The sequence below is a fragment of the Chlamydotis macqueenii genome, chromosome Z (assembly GCF_036417535.1).
Source record: "Chlamydotis macqueenii isolate bChlMac1 chromosome Z, bChlMac1.mat, whole genome shotgun sequence".
NCBI classification, from domain to species: Eukaryota; Metazoa; Chordata; class Aves; order Otidiformes; family Otididae; genus Chlamydotis; species Chlamydotis macqueenii.
Window position 1 is genome coordinate 27,304,469 of NC_141593.1, and position 18,416 is coordinate 27,322,884.

Below are 18,416 nucleotides of genomic sequence, written 5' to 3' on the forward strand. Positions count from 1 at the left end.
TTCTGTTGAGGAGCAGAAACAGGGAAGGGGCCAAGACCAGACAACGGAGGGCAGAGAATGATAGAAGTGGTTGTTGCTGTCCACCAAGAAGTTGTTCCTTAAGCTTTATCCTTTGCTCAGCCTTTGGTGTGCTTCCATGATAGCCACATGCAGAGAAGTCATTTCCACATAAGTGTTTACTTAAGGCATCAGTGACTTTTTATTTTAAATACATTATGTAATAAAATTTTGTTACATTAAAAATGCTTTAACGGAACTGCAGGTTTTGCCAAGACATTAGTATTTTATGGCTTCCTCACAAGAAATACACAGGTTTTTATGGGCTGTTAATTCAATTTGATTTTGATAGAGTGAGTGTATAGAACCTGATTATGTGTGAAAATCCCACTGCAGTGTTTGCAGAATTAGGGCCATTGGTTAGTTGTACAGAACAGCAGCAGGTAATGTGTGTCTGATTTTTAAATCCAAGCAGTAATAATGTATGTTTCAATACATGGTTGAACATGTCAGATTGCCCTGGAATTCTGCAGTGATATGTCTGGCATATTTTAGCCTACCCAGTAAGGCAATGGAAAACTAATTTTTTTCTTCACAGTACAAAAATGTTTTGCTGTGTAAATTCCAAACCATAGAAAATACATATATATGTTCCTGAACAGCAACAAAAAGGTTGCAAAATGAAAAATTAAGTAGTAACCACCCTGAGGTGCTGCACATCTGTTCTCACTAGTCAGAGACACAAGTAGGGGCAGCATTTTTCTCAGTCATCTTCTCTGTCAGTCTTGAGTGAACGCACCTGAGGGCTCTGAGCATTAAATGTGTGCAGATCCCTCAGGCACCTCCACAAATTCCTATTGGTGAACTACATATGCTACTAAGATTTTATTATTTAAATTGGTATGTTTGAAGTAGCTGTAGCCTTATTTCAGAGGGTACATGAAGTTCTTTGTGATTTTTACTTGGGGGCTGCATATCTCTGGTAATCAGACCAATTCTAAGCATGCAAGAGCTTAGCTGCTAAATGGTAAAACCCACAGATTTGTCTTACCAGTATTTCTTTACTACCAGTTTTACATTTAAAACATCTAAACAAAATACTTGGCATTCCACCAGCAGAGCCAGTGGAGATTTTTATTAATATTTTAAAACAGTATTTTAAGTACTTATAACCAGCATTCCCTAATGTTAAAGGTTCAATTAAAAAAAAACAAAACAACCAAAACATATGGAGGATTGCAGCCCATAGGGAATTCAGAACAGGTCTCAAATTCCGTTTCATTGTTGTCAGCCCAAGGGTCTGCACAGATAAACTTGTTCATTCATCCTGTGATATTTCTCTGTGAAAGCTACAAAAGTTCAAAAGTTGAAATAATTTACAGGAATTATTCTCTATGATTTTAACAAGATCACATAAACTGGAGAACTGAAACAAACTTGTCCAGTATGTTCCATGAGATGGTTCTGGGAGCTATCCCCTACACTATTTTTTAATTACTCTAAAAAGTCTTACACTTTTATATAAGCTTTATACGTCATAACTGTAATTCTTTTTTTTTCCTTTTTTTTTTTTGAAGGAAAGTGAGCAAGCAGAAAAAATTAATATCAGCCTGGCATTTTTCTTGTATGATCTTCTTTCTTTAATGGACCGAGGATTTGTGTTTAATCTCATCAAACATTACTGTAATCAGGTAGGCACCATGCATGATTGGGATTGCTTTTGGCTTCTGGCCAGTCCAGTGTTCTTTTCTGTTTGATTCATTTATCCATCAAGATCCTCTGAGTTGTGTTAAAGGACCAGGTAAATTTCCCATTTCCTACTGCATACACAGAGACTTTGAACCTCTTTTGATTTGTGATCTGCAGAAAAAAAAATTGAGTGGAGGTTAAGACTCTTTTAGAAATGTCATACCTTGCACTGCTGCAGAGCATCCATGTAGCCACTTTTCTTCCCTTACTTTTTTATATCCCTTAGCAGCAGGGTCTGCAGATCATACAGAGCAGCTTTTGGTCTCTGACTCTTCCAGTGCACTGCTGTGATGGACAATAATTAGATTTGAAGGGTTCAATCAAAATGATCCATCTCTGTCTTTTTGCTTTACAAGCCTCACAAAATTAAAGGATGCAGGGTGTTGTCACAAAATTATTTGTTGTATTTGAAGGGGAACATTTTCCTTCTGTTTTGTGACATGATATACCTGCTGTAGTTTTTCTGCCAAAGGAAGGCCCTCTGTCAGCTGATGATAGGTAGGAGAACACAAGGTGACTACCACCCCAGTTTCCTATAGTACGTGCAATACTCCACTGATGTCATTGTTGATATGAAGGGAAATGCCAAGACCACTTATGCTCTGTGTTCCCTAGCAGAACTTTTTTATGAGTTTGCCACACACTCATCAGAATCTTGTTTGATTTTAATCTTTCTGCATGCAAAAGGGAAAAATATATTGTATATTTTTCTTTTGGGATTGATTGTCTCTTGGGAAGCTGGTAAGTCAGCAAGGGAGGGAGGAAAGAGACACCACCACTGCCAAACAAAGAGCAGCTAATGGGTGAAAACTAGTTAGGTACAGGGAACCAGTGAGAATTTTAGTGCATGCTGGGGTGTTTGTCTATTTCTTTTTCAGGAACTAGGATATTTCACTGCATGGTAATTTAATTAGTGCACACCCATCACATGATGCTTTTGGTTTGCTTTTGTAGCTCTCAAACAGGCTGAATGCACTCTCCACCCTGATTTCGATGAGACTGGAGTTCCTGAGAATTCTGTGCAGCCATGAGCATTACCTCAATCTGAACCTCTTTTTCATGACCTCTGCATCTGCTCCAGCATCCCCTTCCCCCTCCTTGTCCTCCCAGGTAGGCATCTATTAGACAATATTGCAGGAACACCACATGAGGCACACGTGTAGAGAAAGACTTATGTTGCTCTGTATTCAGATAACTTAGGTTAGAATTAGCCAGGGAGAACAACTTCCCACTTGAAAGAAAAGGGGCAGAAGAATAAAGATAAAGGAGTACTACTGCTAAACTACATCTACACAGGTTGAAGCTTAACATGACACAGGTATGTGCCCCTCTAGAAACATGCAAACAGAAAATGACTGTTAAGGTAGATGTACAAGGTCTGAAAGGAACATGGCTCTGAAGGCTTATTCGCATCTGTGTCCCATACATACACAACCACAAATATGTATTTCAATATCTATTTTGGAGAATTATGACATGCAGCAGTGCACAGCAAACTTTCTGTGCATTTGCCTTCTAGCCGAGCTTCTTGTTTTCCAAATGGATGTAGATGTGTAAGTTAGTGACCAAAACACTGCAATTTTCAATAGCCTGAAATCATGGATTTCTGTTGAGCCTTAGTGTTGTTCAGAGCAGGAGTATCATACTTTCCATTTCAAATGGCAGCATTATTTGTTCTGGATTCCTCCCCACCCTAGTGATACAGATGATGCTATGACTTTGCCAGTGATTTCTCTGTGTTTTCTGGACAGTGTTTTCGCTTTTATTTGAATTTTATTATTTTTGTGTGTGAAAATGCTCGGGTATCCTGAGCAGACGTCTTCACACAATTTTTGTGAATGCCTTTCCTCATCACTTCTCATTTCTCCCAGGATGCCATTCCCAGTACATGAACATTTTTCCAGACTTGGCCTGGTACTGACACAGCTCTAGATTTCCTGAATGTTAGGACCTCTCATTTGTCATCCTAGGCATGGAGTTCACAAACAGATACAATAAAGAAATTGTTGTCTGGCACAACACACACTCATTTGCCAGTCTTATGCTCTTCTCCTTTACATTCTACTTAGGTGGTATTTCACTTTTGCCATGGGGCAAACCCCCTAGCAATCAAAGGCTGCCTCTTTTCCACCTCAGTGGTCTTGCAGAGGTCAGGACTGGCATAAAGCATTTCAGTGCAATACCCCATGATTGCCATAGCCCTTGGAAGCAGGGGAATGGAACTGAAGCGAAGAATGGTGGAAGGTACAAAAGCACTCTGAATAACAAAGCAGTTCAAATTCACAGCTTCTTTTTCAAGTGTCATTGCCAAAGAATTGGTTGGATGCTAAGTTGTGCTACATCTCATATGTTGAGGGCTCTGACAAGTGAGTAACAGTAAATAATATTTTCTTGAAGCTTTTCCCAGTTTTAAAAGCAAAGCATGAAGTCCTTAGACTCAGGATTTCCCAATAGTTTTGCTTTATGCTAATCCTGGATGCCAGAGAAATAGCAATGGGACCCTTCTCCTTATGGGTAAAAAAAAAAATCACCATAGCTCTTGCTACTAGTTGTAGTAAGTCAAAGCTGGGCAGACCGGTTTAATCATTCTTTCATTCAAGCAACATCATCAACTCTTTTTCTCTTTTAGGAGTAACCTATGAAGTGCAACCTACACAAATCAATAAGGTTTTCTGTGGCCCTTAGATGATTTAATACATTAGCTGACCACCCTTGCAGTAATTTTGATCTGTCTGCAGGAGCGCTGCCCAGCTAGTGTTAGATTTTCAGTAAGAAATGTGGCCTTGTGAATAAATCTTTTTGAATTCTCGGAGAGAAGCCAAGTTCTCTTAACTGGATGCATGTTATTCCACACAAACATAGCACAGCAAATGCCTCTCTGCTTGAGATTGAAATGGGAGTGGGCTTAAGTACATGGATCCAAAATATGGTGCTGCTCAGAGACATGAGTTTCATTTGACTCAATATGCCTAGAAGAGAGCTGCCACAGTGTGGTATACTGCTGCTTCATGTGTTTGTTTTCTGGGACTATTCCCAGGTGACTGACAGAAATATTGGGAGAGAATGTTGAAGAATATAAATTAAAAGCAAAATTTGGACTCATAAACCCCAGTAGATGCACTAGGGAGTAGAGTCTAAGACTTATGCTCTCCCCATCAGGGGACAAAAACGTTTCAGGTGACCTGTGGCACAGACCTATGATTGGAGAAGCTAAGAAGTTCACAACACATATACAGCAGCAACTTTCTATTCCTGAGCTGGCTGTATATCAGTCATAAGTTACAGCAGTTTGAAGGCTGCTCTAAATTATGCCAGCTGCCAGCAAGCTCAGCCAAGGATTTCCAGGGTGAAGGGAAACACTGTTTGCATGTCTTTGCTGACCTTACTTCCTTGCTAGACATCATGGATGCTGAAGAAGGCACAGTGCAGAGCTTCTCACACCAAGGTCTGTCTTAATGTAGGGGCAGCTTCTTGCTGCGTGATGCCTGATGGCTGCTCTGCAACAGTAAGAGCAATTTAAAGACTTGTAAACAGGGTGAAAATTCTGACTTTGTGTCCTGTCCAAACTAATGAGTACAGGGTAGGAATTTTACATCTCAAAAAATGTCAAATGAGTTGCTCGCATAGAATGGAAAGGCTGAGATTGCATCCTAGCAAGCAACTCATTTGAAACTAGATCTTTTTTTTATTTCACTCTCAGATGTTTTCCTCCAAGATGCCCAGCCTTCTTTCAAAGTCTGTGCTTTTGCTCTGGTAGAGGTTTTTTGTTAGCTACATGAACTGTGACTACAGCCTCTTTAAGAAGCATTGATTTCAGTGATCATTCTTTAACACTTCTAAAATACTTCTGCAGAACTCTAGCTCCTGCTCCAGTTTCCAGGACCAGAAAATCGCTGGTATGTTTGACCTATCAGCTGAATACCGTCAGCAGCACTTTCTGACTGGCTTAGTTTTCACTGAATTGGCAGCAGCGCTGGATGCAGACAGCGAGGGGTGAGTATCCCAATTTGCAGATTTTAGAATGGGATCAAGTCATACTATTACTTTTGGCAAGGTGATAGTTTAATTCCAGCCCAGTCCTGTTTCCTCTACTCTTTTCAGTGATGCATTCTGTAATGTAGAGACAACCCAGTCATTGTTTTATCTGCAGTATGTTGGTCCCAGTGAATAAAAATATATTATTTGTTCCGGTAGTGTTGGTTAAATACACAAATTGAGGACACAACTTGAAATTTCAGTTGCTCTTCTCTCTAAAACACCTCTGCCGTTGTCTAAGCTTAAGAGTTTAGCTAAACTTTTGCCAGAGTCTGATACTTTTCTTTAAACACCTCTCTTCACTGTATTAAATTTTTATGGGAATTTTGAAAGATTTAGGTGCTCTTTGATTGTGGTGGAGTGGCTTGAAGATTAAGATAGCTGTCTTTTGGAGGGAGTATGAGTCTCTGCTTAGAATGAAAGAGATTATCTAATGAATATTGGTGTTTTAATTTGTTTCTTTCACCTCCATTTTTTTCTTAAATCTTTGATTTATAAATAATTTGCACATGACCCACTAATGGAGCTTATGGATGGTTTTTGTTTTAACAGGATTAGCAAGGTGCAAAGAAAAGCTGTCAATGCTATCCTTAGCCTGCTGTGTTCCCATGACCTAGACCCACGTTGCTCAAAAAAAGAGGTGAAGATTAAAATTGCAGCTCTCTACCTCCCTTTGGTTGGTATCATTTTGGATTCCCTGCCGCAACTCCATGATTTTACAAGTAAGATCTTTTTCCATTTGTATTTTTCAGCTTCTTAAAGTGACTTGTCTAAGCAATTTCTCAAGCATAAAAGCGATTGCACTAAGTGCAGAAATTCCCCACAGTCTAGTAAGGTTGAATATTTCTTTACTTAGAAGTAAGTTGGATTTTTAAAGACAGGAAAAACTTAAAATGTCCTCACTTTATGAGCAAATGATAGACCAGAGATGTATCTGTAATAATTCTGCCCATCTCTTAGTGTGAATATTATGATTCTGTAAATAAAGTCTGGAAGGTCTGCAAGAAATATTGATATACAGATAGGTTTAACAGACAGTAGGGAAGAAAAAAGAATGGTGCTGTCATCATGCTACATCACAATTAAACAAATTAGATTATATTCTTTTTATCTTTTTCTATTGCTCTTTAGTGATATTAACATGATACCAAAATTAATCTCAGGAAAATGTAATTAATCACACAGGAAAAAAAAAATATTATCTCTTGTAACTATAAACTTTGCTCTACATCATCAAGCCTTTTAAAACAACATTATGTAAGCTATTTCCTTGCATTTTGCCACATCTATTTTCATATAATACTGCTGAAAGTAGCTATTTTTGCATTTTATTGTAAGTTAGTAGATCTTTGCCACTTGGAAAACTACATTTCGCTTCCATAGATAAAATAAAGGCTATAAAGAAAAAATGTATAATCTTTGAATAATATACTTTTGGCACTGGTTCTGAAAATATGTTGTGTTTAGACATCTGGACAAAAAACTTAATACTATGAAAGCATTATTTAGCACTTTCAGTCTAATACATTGGCTAATCAGATCTCACTCCGTTCTTCTAATCTAAGTATTATCCTTATAAAGCAGATGAGAAGGAGACATTATGAGGAAGCCCAGGTGTACTAGTATGACTAGGTTTTAGAATGTTTTTCTTTTTGAGTATCTGTCACAAGGGGCTGTTGACCTTGTTCTGGACTCAGTGGAACTGGCTAGTCACTTCGCTTCTTTGAAAAATAGGACTTGCAAAACACAAAATGGACACGTAGAATCAGAGGAGATTTATGCAAAACTTAGGTATAAATAACTTTGCTGAAAGTTATGTCAAGAACTAGCAGGAAATAGAAGCATCTAGATGCCTGAAATTGAACTTGTTCTTTAGCCAGCAGGCAGCGATAGCTATCAGCTGTTAGCAGAATTACATAATTTGTTGAATATCACTAAACCCATGTATGGCTTTTGTGTTGATCCTTGCCTGAAACGAACTGGAACTGGATGGTTCCAAGTCTTAATGAAGTGCTGGCTTAGCTTTGAACTTCAGAGACAACCTCACGTTTGCTACTGCCTTTGCTTTTAGTTTAGCTTCTCTGAACACCTGGAGCTTATTGGACACATATCCCTTCCCTGTGTTTATTTGAACAATTTGGCAGCCTTTGCAGATGGCTGCAATGTGTCTTGCTAATACTGTACCTCTTTCACTGCTTAGTACATCAGCTAGACCAACAGTCTCAGGGTCAGAGGTGCCAGTTGTTTTATTCGGTTACAGCCCGATAGAAGACTGTGACATGTGAGTGGTAGTGACTGGATTGTTCCTGAAGTTCTAATGGGATGTTTCAAATCTAGTTTCAGATACCCGCAGTGGAAAGGGACGCACAGGAAACCCAGAAGAAGAACAAGAGTCTGCAGGTGCAATCAATCAAAATGTGGCCCTTGCCATTGCAGGGAATCAGTTCAACCTCAGGAGCTCTGGAGTATCTCTGCTGTCCCTGGTATGTCCAGTGCTCTGCCAATCTCCTTTCTTATATCTGTTTTCTGTTTCTTGCTTTTCTCCTTTTATGCTTTCTTGTGGCTAATAACTACAGTCATGAGAAATGGCATTCTTGTTTCCTCCAGCCCCAAAGAATGCCTCATATTCCTCCTGTTATCTCCTTCTCTTCTCTTCTCTTCTAGTCATTTAATTACTCCTCCACAGTAAATAGTTCCATTTTTTTCTCACACATGTCTATTTCCATTTCTACACCCAACCTAGACTCATTTCCAGATTAGCAAATGCCACTATGACTCTCCCACTGCCTCCCAGTCCCAGTCTCGCCTGAATCCATGGATCTAGGACTCAAGATCCTTCTTTTTCTTTATCTCTTTCTTCATGGTGGTTTTTATCTTCTGTACAATTTGGCTGACACAACTGCGTGGTAAGAGGGGACCAAACAGCTGTAGAATCTTTTTCTATTACTCTAAGGAAATTAAAATACAAGATTGTAGCAAACAATGCTCTTGTGCTTATTTCTGTCTTTCACATGCATACAACTGGTCCTGTCACTAGTTACATGCACATATATTAAAAAAATATAATATTACCTGGCAGTGGTTAAACTTACTGAAGTCCAGTCCTGAGATTTTATTTTGCTGAAGTTTAAATAATATTACTTCATCTGAATGACCTCCCTTTTCTTTTTCTTCTTTCAACTGACATTTACTTTGTCTGCTTCTAGCCCTACAGACAGAGTGCCATGTTAGGTCCTGATACTACTCGCAACCTTTTGATCTGTTTCCTCTGGATCATGAAGAATGCTGATCAGAATCTAATACAGAAATGGATTGCAGACCTCCCATCCATGCAGTTGAACAGGATTTTAGACCTCCTCTTCATTTGTGTCTCATGCTTTGAGTACAAGGTAAGTGAAACATGGCCTGATTTTGCTGTCTTGTTTTGGTTTCTTTTTTTTTCTCTTGTCTTCCAGCTCTCCAGAGAAGATTTGTTATTGACAATTCTTAAATTAGCTCTTGTCTAATCTATGCTACAAATGAACAGATCAATTCAGATAAAATAACTGATGCTAGCCTTCAAGCAGAATGCAGGCAAAACTTTTGAGGAAGCCCTATGAAGTTGGCTTAAATGGTTTTTTTTATTTTCCTTTTCCTGGAGATTTGAGGGCTGTTTTTGGAAGGCAATATATTGGCAGCTTCCGTAAGTACTGGAGCTGTTCTTCTTACACTCTACTCATTTCAAAGTGAGGTTGTGGTAGATGGTCCTTTAGTTAAGAACTGGGACTGGACATCAGGACTCCTCTCTGTGATAGGGTCTGTCTGAAATGGATCAAATAACTTTTCTCTGAACTTAATTTCTCTCTCTCTAGCACTGAGCTACATATTTGTGTTTATTAGCAGTACATATATTACCTCTTTGCTCATCTGCATCATTTAATTAGCCTTTATATGTTAGTCAGTCATATTCATTGCCTTCTGCCCCATTTACAGGTCTCTCCTGCTGTGTCTGGTTCTGAAGATGTAATTTGGACTCAGGTCCAAAGATGGAGGCATTGGTTTTGATTGCTTTGACTTTACTTTCAGGGCAAGCAAAGCTCAGATAAAGTTAGCACCCAAGCACTTCAGAAGTCACGAGACGTTAAGGCCCGATTAGAAGAGGCTTTGCTGAGAGGTGAAGGAGCCAGAGGAGAAATGATGAAGCGCTGCAGAACACCAGCTGGTACTTCATACCCCTCTCCCTCTATGTCTTTTGAGAGGATCTCAAGAGGTTGTAGACATAAATGAGTTTGTTGGGTTTTATGCAGATTCCCTGTTTTCATCCTTGTATTTTTCACCCACAGTCCTGTCCCTTGCAGACCTTTCTTGGTTTTGCTATGGATAAAAATATTATTAGCTTTCAGCTACCCAAGGTGTATCTTAGGCCAAGGTATATATTAAGCCAGCTAAGAAGTTTTAAAACCTTCTGAGGAATTGCGCTGCTGTCTAATCAAGAGCCAAGTAATGGTGTCGAAACTATCAATAAGAACGAATTGTTCATAGCAAAAAAAAAAGGCTGTTTCATTTAATAAATGGATTAATTTGTGTTTTGGTTATTCAAAACATCTGTAAGGAAGCTAATGTTCTAAAAATTCAGGATGAAAAAAATGATGGGGTCTTGTCCTTTTACTAGAGCCCTGGGGCTATGAAATTGAATTATTTTAGTTCTGACAGACTGCTACAGACATGTATCTCCTTTCTGTGAGCTATCAGACTTCAGGTGTCCTGTTCCACTTTAATCTCACTGATATATGTTGCACTTTTAGGGAATGACAGATCAGCAGGGCTGAATGAAAACCTGCGCTGGAGAAAGGAGCAGACTCACTGGCGGCAGGCAAATGAGAGACAGGATAAGTAAGTCGTTCAATAAACATATATTATTTTTATTAGAACCAAGCTGTTTGGGGTTTTTATGTTTTTTTCTTTCTCCTAGGATTTTTTTAGTACAAAATCAGCACTTTCAATCCTTTCCCTTTTCTATCAGAAAGAAAGAAAATGTTTATGTAGCATAAGTGTCCAATTGTTGCTATGACACAAAAAAAAAAGAACACAAATATTTGAATGAGAAGTTTAAATAGTTACCCTCATATTTTTTCCTTCTGATTAGCAGTGTGGTAAACACTAGTTATTGATAACAAATTGTATCAAATACTTCACAAAGGCTTGCTCCAAATATTGCTATGGCTCCTCACTGTATACAGTACTGTGGTGTAAGTCTTGCCACATTAAATCAGTTGAGCTGGATTTGGTGTGATATGATCAAATTGAGAAGTTATTAGCAGGAGTAGGGGAAGGTGATTCTGTAGTGAATATTTTTCTTTTTGCAGATTTTATGTTATGATGTCTCAGTACATTTCACCTTATCACTACTGTATGGTAGTAGATAAGTCACTGTCTTGTTTTATGGAAAACTTTATTTTCGGGAATGATTTGTGTTGCTGACAGCATTTTTATATGGTATATGCTAAATTCCTGTAAGCATGGAGCTTGTTGGTTTTCTCTAAAGGAAATGTATCATTTGTCCATAGATAGATGGACAAATGATAGAGACTGTGGCCTCTCACCAGTCCGGCTGCTGTGGGCTGTCGTGATGTCCTTTAACATGTGTGAATTTGAACTAAGAATGCTGGCGTGTGCTATGCAGCAACTGCATTGTTGTAGCCTAGCACTTATCCATGATTATCATATATGTTTTTTAACACGAGATTGTTAGTTTGGAATTTATCCAAACTTTAAAAAAGGAATCCTTCCACCTTCTGTGCTAGATTGGAAGACGTGCAGATCCTGTGTGGATGTTCTTATTTTGCCCTGAAAGTAGCTTACTTTTTCCTAGCTATTTTCATTGAAATCAGAATAAAACAGTCCTCAAGCAGCAGCTTTACAATGTCTTTACAGTAGTTCAGTTAAACCATTTAAAAAAAAACCTTCTGGTTACATAAGTAAAACTTAGTATGCTGTCCAGGCCTTCTTGTTTTACCCATCATTCATTACTGTGGTATGCAAGATCTTTGCTCTCATCTTTTCTGTATCCCTTTAGCATCTATGTCCCATAAGTAAGGTGTTTGCAGGTGTTACGATACGTGGCACAGCAGTTTTGCACAGATCACCAGTCAGCCTACTTCTCCTTGAGCCCAGCATGCTTTGGGACTGTAGTTGCAGTTACAAGCTAAGTGTGGTGTCAGAGAGGATCTGACAGCATGGTTAATGTGCAAGGCTGAGTGGTCGGTGGAAGTGGTTCGAACAGCTGTGCTGTTTGTTTAATTTGTGCAGTTCTTACTCATATTTAGCAATCCCTGGCTTGATTATAGCACCAGCTGTTTGGCAGGCCCTTCTGTTCTTCATTGCTTTGAGTCATTGTAATTTATAACTATATGACTGCTCTAACTTCCTTTCCTAGCCCTCCCCAGGATTACCTGGTTGTGCACAAAAGGGTGGCTCTTTACTTTTCTGATTTTCATTTTGGGTAAGACTCCACTGGGCAGAAAATGTAAGTGAACGTAGCAGAAAAGCCGCAGATTTTGAAGTCACTCGTGTTTGGTTGCAAAGGTGTTGCTCCAGCCATAGAAATGCACCTTAAGAACTTCAGCCCAAGCCAGAGTAGCTCTAATCTCAGACTCTAGAGAGTAGCTTCTGACCACCCAAGAGCCCTTTTCTGAGCAGTTTAGGAAAAATAATAAAACCTCCTGTCTGTGTTTCTGGCATAGAAAAGATCTGTGAAAATACACTTTTGCTAGGACCTGCACCTATGCTTAGAGCATTCAGCTGCAGAGGAGCTGTGTTCCAGACCTTGTCCTTAAATCTCAATTAAGAGAGTACCATCATCTCAATTAAGAGCCTTACCACCACCTTCTGTCTTTTATAAATGTTTTAGTCTACTCTTAAGTGGCCTGGGGCACTCCTATATTGACCCCACAGCTGTTGGACCTCCTGTCTCATGTTGCCAACAATCTCAAGAATCAAAATTTTAAATTGCCTTCATTAAACACTGCTCCTATGGCATTAAAGAAATTTCTCCTTTGCCCAAGCCTGCTATTTTTACTTTTTTTTTCCTGGAAGTATTAGATCAGTTGCCTTTTATTCCGTTTTGAGTTTTGGTGTCCTGCTACAGGCAATGGATTTAGAAATTACTGCATAGCTGATGGAAGAATTAAACATTATACCAAGGGCAGAGTAGCCATTACACAGATTGCTCTTAAGGAAGAAGTATCTATTTGAACTATTCAGAGGCCTAGTTTTCAGGTGTTCCCTTTGGAATTTCTGCTCTATGATATCAGCTCTCCTCATTTGACTCTGTAGTTCTTAAGAAACATCTCTGAACATTATTTTCATAGTTTGCTTCTACAGGATCATTCAGAATCACATTGTTTGTATTTTGGCTTTGTTTAAGCAGCAGGCCATCTAACTCTTGGGGTAATCTCTGCATGCTTTAATTAGAACTCATTTTTGCAGGACAAAAGCTGAGCTAGATCAAGAAGCTCTGATCAGTGGAAACCTGGCAACTGAAGCTAACCTCATCATTCTTGATATGCAAGAGAACATCATCCAGGTGAGCAATGGCAGAGCTGGCTTGGTAACAATCCTCACTCCCTTAGGAGCCAGTGGAAGCAGGATTTATTTCTGTAGTGGTTTAGCCTTAGTCATCACACAGTTTATTCCTCACCCTCCCCCTCCCCAGTGGGATCGGGAAGAGAATTGGGAAGAAAAGAAAACTTGTGGGTTGAGATGAAGACAGTTTACTAGAATAGCAAAGGAAAATGACAATAATAGCAGAATATAAGGGTACTAAAATATGCAAAATGAACAACACACAATTTCTCATCACCCAATGTCCCAGTGACTGATATAGCTCATCCTGAGCAGCAATCACAGAAACGAAACCAAGCAGCAAGCAAAGCAGCAAGAGAGAGAGTAAGGGATGCCAGAGATGCCCCCTCCTTGGGCAGCCCCCACTTATATACTGAGCATGACGTTTATGGCATGAAATACTCTCTTTAGCCAGTTTGGGTCAATTGTTCTGGCTGTATCCCTCCCAGCTTCCTGCACCTGCACATTAGTGAGACCTGGAAAGCCAGACAGTGTCTTTGGTCTCATTAGCAACAATTCATATCATCAGAGTGTTTATCAACATTCTTCACTTCCAAAATCCAATACACACTGGCTACTGAGGAAAATTCACTCCGTCCCTGCTGGAACCTGGACAATTTCTCCTTTTGTTTCTTAGGCAGTGCAAAATGTTTTAATTAAAGACCTTCTGTAAACTTGTCTAATCTTTAAGGGAAAAAAGATAAGAAGAATGAATCCAAAGATGAAAATGCTGCCTGCCTTATGCTGTTGCCACAAGTCCCTTCTACTGCAGAGCATTGCACTACTGTGAAAGAAAGGAAATCTACCACCTTGTTTTCAGTAGATGTTGTTTAAAGCCATTTCCACTGTCTTACTATGATCCAGGAGTTTGGAGTGAATGAGGAAAGAAAAATCTTAACTTAAGCTAGGAATGTGTCTGAAGACATTAATTATTTGGAACCCAATTAATTATTGGGTCACCTTTGGTCATACTTGCATATATGATCTGGTGAGACAAAAGGATTTAACCTTGACTCTCATAGAGTGCTCCATGCAGGAAAGTATCTTCCACCTGCATGGAGTCCTTCTGAAAAGCTATATGCCCCCCTAGAGCAGTGTAATGTGCAGAGCTTACTTAACTTCTAGAAGTCAAACGCAGTAAAATTTCACAAGTCCTTTGACAGCAGTGGAACCATGATAGTTGACTTTGCTTAAACATGGTCTCCTGGTTTAGAAGAAACACTCCAAATTCATGGATATGGGAATACTACTGTTGGAGCAATGTGCATATTCATAGATAGCGAGGAGAAAACTTCGTTCTTGAAAACCTGTTAGTAGAAAAGCATTTAACTGCTAGACTTTCGTGGTACTGGGCGTGATTTTTGCATAACACTACTCATAGCACCTAGTCTCCCCACTGTTTGGGTTGTGGGTTTGATCAGAGCATACCAGTATGCCTCTTTAGCCTATGTGCCCAGGAAATCAGAGCACGAGGAGGCAAGGGGAATGATGGTGCTTGCTCACCACAGGATTACTTCCTGATTGAAGGTACATGAGAGATTGGACAGAAGGTGAACAGAGCTTCAAGAGTCACTGCAGAAGCTGGCTGGGCTTAAAAATACGTTGGAGGATCTGTGATTATTAAGAAATGTTTGGGACACTTTCCCCTCTGTCTTCTGATCACTACAAAAGTGCTTTGGAGTTCCTCTGAAGCCAATGTTAACAAGTGAAAAAAATGCAATTTCTAAACTCCTTGATGTATGTCATGGACAGAAGTGGAGAACTTCAGTTCCTGTGTGTCAGTTCATTGCTGAATTACTTCATGCAATTATTGTTTTTCTCTTTCATGTGTAGGCAAGCTTTGCGGCAGAGTGCAGAGACAATCTTTTGGGAGGAGTTTTAAAGGTCCTGGTAAATTCTCTTGGCTGTGATCAGAGCACCACTTACCTGACTCACTGCTTTGCTACACTCAGAGCCCTCATTGCTAAGGTATGCTCTTGACATGCTTCTGTTTTCATGCTTCCAATCAAGTTGTTAGAGCAGCAGAGCTTTGGGCATTCACTTACCACTTTTCCTTTGGCATTCATTAAATATGTTTTGCATATGCAAATACAAATGCCTATCTATAGGGATGTTAAGGGACTTCTACAGCTGTTGTAAGGTTATTTCATTGACCATACAAGATGGAAAACTGAATCTAAATAGTCTTGTGGTTTTAGCAGTCTACTCTTAAATATAGAAGATTTACTGATTAGAAGGTATAAAATTCCACCCTTTATATTTCAAATGCATTCCAATTTTAATTAGGAATCTGAATGCCAGGGATTGCACAGATTTCATAAAGTCAAATTTAAATTATTGTACCATCAAGACTGGTTTCCAACCAGCTGGGCAGCAGAGAAATCAAAGCTAACTCATCAGAGATCAGGGGAATCATTCTAGGTTTCTACTTCTAAGATAGGTTCCAAACTTCTAGGTAGATTCTAAGATGTTGACAGATTTCATCTTCATTCTGCCTGAAAACTAAGCCAAATCCTAAACTCTCTTCCATTTCTGTATCATCAATAGAAAAATAAAATACTTAAAAATTTATATAAGGACAGAATCTGACCCAACATTTTTATAATAATGGGTTGGGTGCTTCATGAGGACTCTCTAAAATCTGCTTAAGATTTATTCTCCTACAAAGAAAAGCAGTTCCATAAAGGAAGAATCCATGAAATGTTATTCTCCCCTAAACTATTCTAAAATGCAAATAAGAAACAGGATACTCCTGTCCAATTAATGCCTATCTGCTATTAAGTGCAGAATGGCTGACAAAGCCTAATTACAGGGTAGCTGTCTGAGTAGTTATGAAACTCATAATTATATTTTCATTGTACTTGATCTTTGAAAGCTAACTTCCAATTACAATAATGAATTTTGTGAAGCAATCACTACTCTCATTGAAATAGATCTTCTAGTTAAGCTGACTCAGTCCTGTGTTTTATGAAGCAATCATTCCAATTATTTCTATTACAGTGTAGGTATATAGATGTTATTTTACAAATAAAAATTATAGAACCCTGTGCCAGCAGGCTTGTAATATAAATTAGACGTAAACCAGTGAGATAATGGAGTGAAGAAAGGTTGAGAACTGGGAAATGGACCTGCAAATGAGAAATTATATCCTGTGTTCTGCTCACACACCTTTATCAATCCTATGTATATACATACAGTACTGGTGCATCTGTGCTATCTGCACTGGGAGTTTCTTAAGGACAGACATCCTGCCCCCTGGGTTTATTGCCTGCTAGATGCATTGTGGAGACACTGTAAAGGAGGATCTGGCATGAAAGCTGGGCAATGGATGTTTTGTGGCACATAGTAGGGGGAAGAAGACACTGGAGGGCTGGGGAAGGGTATGGCATTGATGCAAAAAGCTAGTAATTGCTTCTTATATTTAACGAAGTATTTGCATGTTTCATCAACAATTATATATTCTGAAAATAGCAACTCTCCATGTTTCTAAGAATTTTGCCATATTTGCTGGTTTCAAAAGCTCCTGGAGCCATGGGACTGTGAAAAAAAACCTTTTATTCTCTCTCTTTCTGCCACTCTTTTTCTAAACACAAAGACTGCTTTCAAACCCTTCTTCCCAGCAGGAGAGCTTGAAAAGGGAACCCATGGTGTCACAGGAATCAGAAGTCCAAATAAATTAAAAAAAAAAAAAAAAAAAGATAAAATGGAGTTTTTGCAAACTTTAGTCTTTGTCTGTATCCTGTCATTTTTGTGCCTACCACCTTAAGCCCCCCCTCACCAAACAAAACCAGAACAACTACTGATGTTTTAGTGGCCAGAAACCAAAGTAATTAATGTTTTCTTCTCTGTCTCCCTTAGTTTGGAGATTTCCTGTTTGAAGAGGAAGTTGAACAGTGTGCTGACTTGTGTCAAAGAGTTCTCCATCACTGCAGTAGCAGCATTGATATTACACGGACTCAAGCCTGTGCCACTCTTTATCTCCTCATGAGATACAGCTTCAGCTCTACCAGTGTAAGATTTTGAGAACTGCAGTATGTTTTGTGCCACCTTTTTTTGTGGTCAATTGAAATTGAAACTGAAGTTGTGATAGCGAATGGAACATGTCTGCAGATAAATAGTCATATGTTAAACTATTTCACACGTTTGAGCCAGAATTAGTGCTAGAAGTGTAGAGGGGAAGTAGTTTTAGTAATTGTTCATTATTTTGTTTAGGAAAATATGACTTTTTCCGCAACACCTGTAAGTGCATCTTCAAATGCAGCAGCATTAAGCTTCTGATAGCAAGGACTGTATAATGCATAAGCAATATTCTTAATTTTATCACGTGGTTTTTTTTTCACTCCTACATCAGAACTGCCTAAACTTAGACTAATTCTATTCTAATGCAACTACAACCTCAGTAGAACTACTATATGCTTGTATAGTGAGAATTTTTCGCTAGCCTCTTTGTCTAAGGACTAAGCTCTGATTCTTACCACATACATGGAGCAAAATACATATGTTATGCATGTAGGTTCACAACGTCCTAGCATGACGCATTAGCATTTTGGATACCATCTGATCTTGCACAGCATTTTCTTCCCTAGTTGTTACTTTAGAAGCCTTGAATATGTAAAAGATGTTGGCTTTGCAAGAGGAAAATATGTCTCTGAGACACCATGATGAGCAAGGCATAGTGCATCACTATGTGAAGCCCTCAGAAGCCTTTGCTTCCAAGAGTTGTTTCTAGAATATTTTTCCTGTCTTGCTTCCTCTTCTTCTTCTCTGTGGATGGCCTGCTCTACACACCCTCTGGCCTGAACAGAGGGGCATAGAAGTGCTTCTGACTTGCCCTTGTCTCAAGCAAGCATATGTATTTCAAGGTACATTCTTGCCCCAAAGTACCAATATGTCAGAATTAGGGAACTTTGGCTTAACCAGGTATAACAGGACTGGCTTTAACGCACCAGAGGCCACTCTTGTAAGCCATGAGTTTAACGCACTCAGTGTGGGCAGGAGAAAGTGGGTTTGGTTTATATAGTAGGCAGAGATAT

The 18,416-nt window shown here is 39.0% G+C and overlaps 1 protein-coding gene across 3 annotated transcripts in view; it reads left to right on the top strand.

Annotated features, from left to right (window-relative positions):
* DOCK8 (dedicator of cytokinesis 8) overlaps positions 1-18,416 on the top strand; it is a 93,658-nt gene that overhangs the window by 59,362 nt on the left and 15,880 nt on the right. For all 3 annotated transcript variants that reach the window (XM_086770997.1, XM_086770998.1, XM_086770999.1), the window contains 11 exons: positions 1,575-1,688; positions 2,701-2,856; positions 5,600-5,739; positions 6,334-6,503; positions 8,119-8,264; positions 8,988-9,170; positions 9,847-9,982; positions 10,566-10,653; positions 13,249-13,345; positions 15,217-15,351; positions 17,242-17,394. In XM_086770997.1, the coding sequence (XP_086627123.1) occupies positions 1,575-1,688; positions 2,701-2,856; positions 5,600-5,739; positions 6,334-6,503; positions 8,119-8,264; positions 8,988-9,170; positions 9,847-9,982; positions 10,566-10,653; positions 13,249-13,345; positions 15,217-15,351; positions 17,242-17,394 (1,518 nt within the window). The remainder of the gene's footprint in view (positions 1-1,574; positions 1,689-2,700; positions 2,857-5,599; positions 5,740-6,333; positions 6,504-8,118; positions 8,265-8,987; positions 9,171-9,846; positions 9,983-10,565; positions 10,654-13,248; positions 13,346-15,216; positions 15,352-17,241; positions 17,395-18,416) is intronic.